The 5,588-nt window shown below is 56.5% G+C and overlaps 1 protein-coding gene and 3 non-coding genes across 4 annotated transcripts; all 4 read right to left on the reverse strand.

Annotated features, from left to right (window-relative positions):
* Nucleotides 1–72, reverse strand: TRNAC-GCA (transfer RNA cysteine (anticodon GCA)). Its single transcript has one exon. It is a non-coding gene; the product is annotated as a tRNA-Cys (tRNA).
* A 2,699-nt stretch (nt 73–2,771) lies between these two features.
* On the reverse strand, nt 2,772–4,815 carry RPL23 (ribosomal protein L23). The gene is made up of 5 exons (XM_063178891.1): nt 4,755–4,815; nt 4,459–4,542; nt 4,076–4,204; nt 3,200–3,313; nt 2,772–2,904 (listed from the first exon to the last, which is right to left on the reverse strand). The coding sequence occupies exons 1-5, from the start codon at nt 4,765–4,767 to the stop codon at nt 2,822–2,824; spliced, it is 423 nt and encodes a 140-aa protein (XP_063034961.1). The 5' UTR covers nt 4,768–4,815; the 3' UTR covers nt 2,772–2,821.
* A 162-nt stretch (nt 4,816–4,977) lies between these two features.
* TRNAC-GCA (transfer RNA cysteine (anticodon GCA)) lies at nt 4,978–5,049 on the reverse strand. Its single transcript has one exon. It is a non-coding gene; the product is annotated as a tRNA-Cys (tRNA).
* A 184-nt stretch (nt 5,050–5,233) lies between these two features.
* TRNAC-GCA (transfer RNA cysteine (anticodon GCA)) lies at nt 5,234–5,305 on the reverse strand. Its single transcript has one exon. It is a non-coding gene; the product is annotated as a tRNA-Cys (tRNA).
* Nucleotides 5,306–5,588: the final 283 nt, after the last annotated feature.

The raw sequence follows: 5,588 nt of genomic DNA on the forward strand, positions 1-5,588 counted from the left end.
AGGGGGCACCCGGATTTGAACCGGGGACCTCTTGATCTGCAGTCAAATGCTCTACCCCTGAGCTATACCCCCACCTGGGCAGGTTCTGCAGGTGAGGCTACTTGTGGCCAGGTGTGGTTCCTCATAGCCAGGTGAGACTCCCTGTGGTCAGGTGAGGTTCCTCATGGCCAGGTGAGGCTCCCTGTGGTCAGGTGAGGTTCCTCATGGCCAGGTGAGGCTCCCTGTGGCCACTGACGTGGCTCTGTCACATTCCAGGGGTGGCTGCCACACTCCAGCTGCTCCCAGCCCTGCCTGGCACACCCAGCCCTCCCTCACTGCCCTCACACCACGCTCCTGGTAAGGCTGGTACTGAATTCCCACCTGATTCCCTCTAAAAAAGCCCCAAATGTGGCTCAAAGGAAAGGAGCATTTCCAGCGTTGACTTCAAAATGTCACCACAGGCTGTTTGGTGTCAGGGTGTGCCCAGCTTGGCTCAGGAATTACTGCAACACCAAAAATCCTCCCCCAAAATGTTTAATCCAGCTCTGGAAGCTGTGGAGAAATCCTTCACAAAGTAGGAGCGGTAAAACTGACCACAAAAGCAGATTTGTTGGGGTTTTATTGGGGTGGTTCCTTACACAGTGCAGGCAGGCCCCTGTGATGCTTTCAGAAGGCTGAGCGGGAACTGAGGCCAGAATTCCAGATTAAAGCAGGGATTTGTTGAAAGCATCTCCTCCATGGATCCACCTTGGACAGCACAAGAGCCCAGCCAGGGCTGCACCCAAGGTGAACCAAAATGGTCACAAAATGAACCCAAAATGGTCACAAAATCCGCGACCACTCACAGGGTCTCTCACCTTTATAAGTTCTGCTCCATTTGAATGTTGGAGTTAATTGTCCAATCTTTGGGTTATGAAGTCCCATCCTTCTTGTTTTTCTCTCTCCAGCCCACGGTGTTTGTGCTCCTGGGCTGAGATTTGGATCATTTGTCCTTGGTGCCCAGCTGGAGCAGGAATTGTTTTGTCTCCCTGCTCTGTGCACAGAGCTCACCATCCCCTCGTACAAGCCCAGATCCACACACTAAAGCAGCACAGAATCTATAAAAATATAAAAATTAAAACCTGAGGCATCACCGGCACTTCTGGACTGACGGCCGCTGCTTGGGAAGACAGAAATCCCCTCCAGCTGCAGGTTTGGGGTGTTGGGATCACCCCCAGAGCAGCGCTGGGCCCTTCCAGAGCTGCAGGGAATAATCAATCCACGTGTGCTCACCTGCTCCAAAATTCTGAAAACAGAATTTCGTGACAGTGATCCTCGGCATGTGCAAATCCCTGGCCAGGTTTGCTCCTGCTGCCTGCACTCTGCTCTGGGATAGCCAGGAATGTCCAGGAAGGGTCAGAGAGGTTTAAAAACCCCGCCCAAAGCGGGGATTTGTGCAGCCTTGCCTGGGATGGTGCTGCTGAATCCAGGAGGTGTCGCTGCCTTCCCGCTCTGAGCGCGGCACGGAAACGCCGGGAGTGGCAAAAAAAATCATCGGGAATGGCACAGGAGCATCGGGGATGGGACAAAATTACCGGGAATGGCACAGGAGCTTCGGGGATGGGACAAAATTACCGGGAATGGCACAAGAGGAACAGGGAATGGCACAGGAACATCGGGAATGGCACAAGAGGAACAGGGAATGGCACAAAATCATCGGGGATGGCGCAGGAACATCGGGAATGGGACAAAATTATCAAGAATGGCACAAAAGGCATTGGGAACTGCACAGGAATATCAGGAATGGCACAGAAACTTTGGGATGGCACAAAAGGAATCAGGGATGGCACAGGAGCATTGGGAGTGGCACAGGAACGTCGAGAATGGTAAAAAATTATGGGGAATGGCACAGGAGGAAGAGGGAATGGCACAAAATCATCAGGAATGGCACAGGAGGCATCGGGAGTGGCACAGGAACATCGGGAATGGCACAAAAGGCATCAGGAGTGGCATAGGAACGTCGGGAATGGCACAGGAATGTCAGGAATGGCACAGGAGGCATCGGGAATGACCCAGAACCATCAGGAATGGCCCAGAATCACCAGGAATCTCCAGAAGTGCAGCGGGGATGAGCTCGGTGCCAGCTGGAGGTGGGAATTGCCCCTTTTCCAGCCCCGTGATTTGGGGTCAGGGCTGGAGGTGGGAATTGCCCCTTTTCCAGCCCCATGGTTTGGGGTCAGGGCTGGCATTCCAGGCATCGGGGACCCAAAGCAGAGCCCCAAAGCCACCCCACCGTCACCTGGGAGCCCAGGGGTGAAGTTTCCCCGTCCTGTGGGCCAGGGAATCCCAGCTCCCACCCAAACCATTCCTCCTCCTTTTGCTCCAGGAGCACCACAAAGAGCCCAAGCTCTTCCCTGGACACCTCACTCTGCTCCTGAAGGCTCCAGCTGACCCCAGGCTCAGCCCAGGCTCTCCAGGTGACAGCAGAGCCTCGCCCTGTGCCCAGCCAAGGGACATCATCCCTCAGCTCAGCCCCAGGCACTGTTTCACTCTGAACAGCTAAATTGCCCATTCTGGAAGAAAATTCTGGGATTTCTCCAATTCTGGGAGCTCCAGCACAAAGGCACAGACCGCTCCCAGCTCCCCTCAGACTCAGGATCACTAAAATTTGAGCCACTCCAGGGATTCTTCAGGAACCTGCCTGAAAAAAAACAGAACTCAAATCCCCCAATCCCATTTTCCAGCTGGGATTTCCCATGAAATCACCTCCCAGCACAACCCTGCTCCTGGTTTGGAATGAAAACACCACGGAGTTGGTAGAAGGAGTTTTATTTTGTATCCCTGGCCAGGGGCAGGATCGGGATCAGGCGATGCTGCCGGCGTTGGAGGCGATCCTGGGCCACAGATCTGCACATTCCTTGGCCACGGGGCCTGTGATGGCTGAGCCTGGAAAACAGGGACAACAACAACAGCCCAAGGTCAGTGAGGCTCACCTGATCCCACAGAAGCTGTGGCTGCCCCTGGAAGTGTCCAAGGCCAGGCTGGAGCACCCTGGGATAATGGGAGATATCCCTGGGGATGAGCTCTGAGCTCCCTTCCAACCAAACCACTCTGGAATTCTGTGATTTAGAGCTCACAGGTGGTTCAGGGCAGCATTTCCCAGCCAAAATCCCACTCTCTGAGGGGAATCTTGAGTTCCTTTTTCCCCTTTTTCCCCATGGGACACAACTGCCAGGCTCACCTTTCATTTCTCCTTTGTTATTTACAATCACTCCTGCGTTGTCCTCGAAGTACAGGAACACCCCATCTTTTCTCCTGTAGGATTTCCGCTGCCTGATCACCACTGCTGGATGCACTGGGAGGAAAAAGTGTCACAGCCCTCAGGAAAAGCACACATTCCACAGGAATCAAACCCAGATCCGGGGTGGGTGCTGTTTTGCACCCATATTTGTGGTGTTTTACTCAAAAGTTAATACTTTATAGTCAACAGTCCCATTAAAACTGACCATGATATATCTGCTCCACCTACATTAGGAAAATTCAGAGTTTTCTCACTCTTACACCTTTATTCTGGAGTTAATTATTAATTCACAAACAATATTCAGCAAAAACTCCTCTGGAGCAGGAGCAAACCCATGGCAGGGGGTGCACCTGGATGAGATTTAAGGTTTCTTCCCATCCAAATCACCCCTTAATTTTTAATTTTATGGATCCATGTGACATCATTTCTCTTTTACTGATGGACAGCTGGGCCCAGGAAGGGATTTCGGGAAGGAATTCCTCCCTGGCACAGGTTGCCAGAGCAGCTGTGGCTGTCCCTGGATCCCTGGAAGTGTCCAAAGCCACCCGGGGCAGTGGAACATGTCCCTGCCCATGGATGGGGTTGAAGGTCCCTTCCCACCCAGCCCACTCCAGGACTCCCAAACCCCGTGTCCCACCGCTGATTGAAATCAACAGCACCAGCAGCTGCCACTTCACCCAAAAGCGGCGCCTTTGCTCTGCCCTTCCACGACAACTCCCTGAGCCACGGCACGGACCCAACGAGTGCTTTAGAGAAGGGGGGAGGTGACTCCGGGACTCTCCGGGGACAATTCGGGACGGCGGTGGCGGCACTCACCCTTCTTCCTCAGCTCCGGCTTGCCCTTCTTCACCGTGGCCATCACCATGTCACCCACGCCGGCCGCCGGCAGCCGGTTCAGGCGGCCCTTGATGCCCTTCACGGAGATGATGTAGAGGTTCTTGGCCCCTGCGGAGAGCGGCGCCGCCGTTATCCCGAGACACCGGGAAGCAGCGCCGCCCTTATCACGGGACACGTCCCACTGCAGGGACACCCCACGGCGCTGCCACCACCACGGGCCCAGCGAAGATTCCAGAAGGATAAACGGAGGTTTGGGAATTCAGGGAACACCTCACCGTGAGGTTACTGAGGGGGCCTTTCCCGAGGGGCTGCCCCGGTTCCCGAGGGGCTGCCCCGGTTCCCGGCCCAAGCCCCGCACTCACCGGTGTTATCGGCGCAGTTGATCACGGCCCCCACCGGGAGACCCAGCGAGATGCGGAACTTGGCCCCGGACGAACCTCCGCGTCCTGCGGGTCGAGAAGAGCGTTAAGAGCCCGGTGCCGCCTCACGGAGCGGCCGCGGCCTCACGGGGAGGGCGACGGCGCCATGACCCGCGATATCCGCTCCCGCCCGGGCCCAGGCGCCTCTTCCCGGGTCCCCGCTGAGCCGGGGCGGCCACGGGGACGCCGGATGGCGGCGGATGGAGCCGGATGGCGGCGGAGAGCGGAGCCCGCCTCACCTCTCTTCGACATCTTGGCGGCGGAAGAGGCGGCGGATGTCACGTGACGCGCCCGCCCCACCTCGCTCCGCGCGTGGCGCCCCCTAGCGGCGGCGGGAACCGAGACACCCTCACCGGCACCGGCGGCACCGGGAGGGAGCGACGGGGACGGAAAGAACGACCACGGACAATTGGGGCGAGAAAACTTGGGATTGAAGGGCGGAAAAAAATAATAAGCAAAATAAGGGGGCACCCGGATTTGAACCGGGGACCTCTTGATCTGCAGTCAAATGCTCTACCACTGAGCTATACCCCCGTTGCTCAAGGTGTGTGGCTGGGTAATGTTTTAGTGTACACTCCGTGCTGTTCCGTGCGTGAAACGGAGGCTACGGGCGCGCGCGCAAATGTGGCCGACCCGCCTGAAACCTCCCCCTCCAATGCCCCGGAAATACAGACAAAAAACCGAAAAAAATGGGTAAAAAGATTAAAAACACTCTTCGAGGGGGCACCCGGATTTGAACCGGGGACCTCTTGATCTGCAGTCAAATGCTCTACCACTGAGCTATACCCCCGCTCGCCGCGCGCTCTCCCAGGTATTCCCTGTACCGGAGCCACGGACCCCCAAGGTCCCCGGTTCGAGTCCCGCCACGCCCTCAATGCAAATTTCTTGTGGTTTTTACGCTGTTTTTAGCCCTTTTTAGGGGTGTTTCAGCTCGGCGCTGCCTCCCTGGGGGTGTGCGCCCCGCTCGCACGCGCGTTACGTGTGCGCGCACGCGTAGGTACGCGCCCCGCCCCCGCGGTCCCTCCCCTTTCCTTTTTCCCACCGCCTCCTCCCCTTCCCGACTATTTAAAGTC

This window comes from Melospiza melodia, chromosome 30, assembly GCF_035770615.1.
Source record: "Melospiza melodia melodia isolate bMelMel2 chromosome 30, bMelMel2.pri, whole genome shotgun sequence".
NCBI lineage: Eukaryota > Metazoa > Chordata > Aves > Passeriformes > Passerellidae > Melospiza > Melospiza melodia.

Excerpts from the sequence above, each read along its gene's own strand:
- RPL23 (XM_063178891.1), bottom strand. Across the intron at positions 4,205-4,458 it reads CAACTGCGCCGATAACACCG|GGGCCAAGAACCTCTACATC; the intron begins GTGAGTGCGGGG and ends CGCTCTCCGCAG. Across the intron at positions 2,905-3,199 it reads TAACAAAGGAGAAATGAAAG|GCTCAGCCATCACAGGCCCC; the intron begins GTGAGCCTGGCA and ends CCTGTTTTCCAG.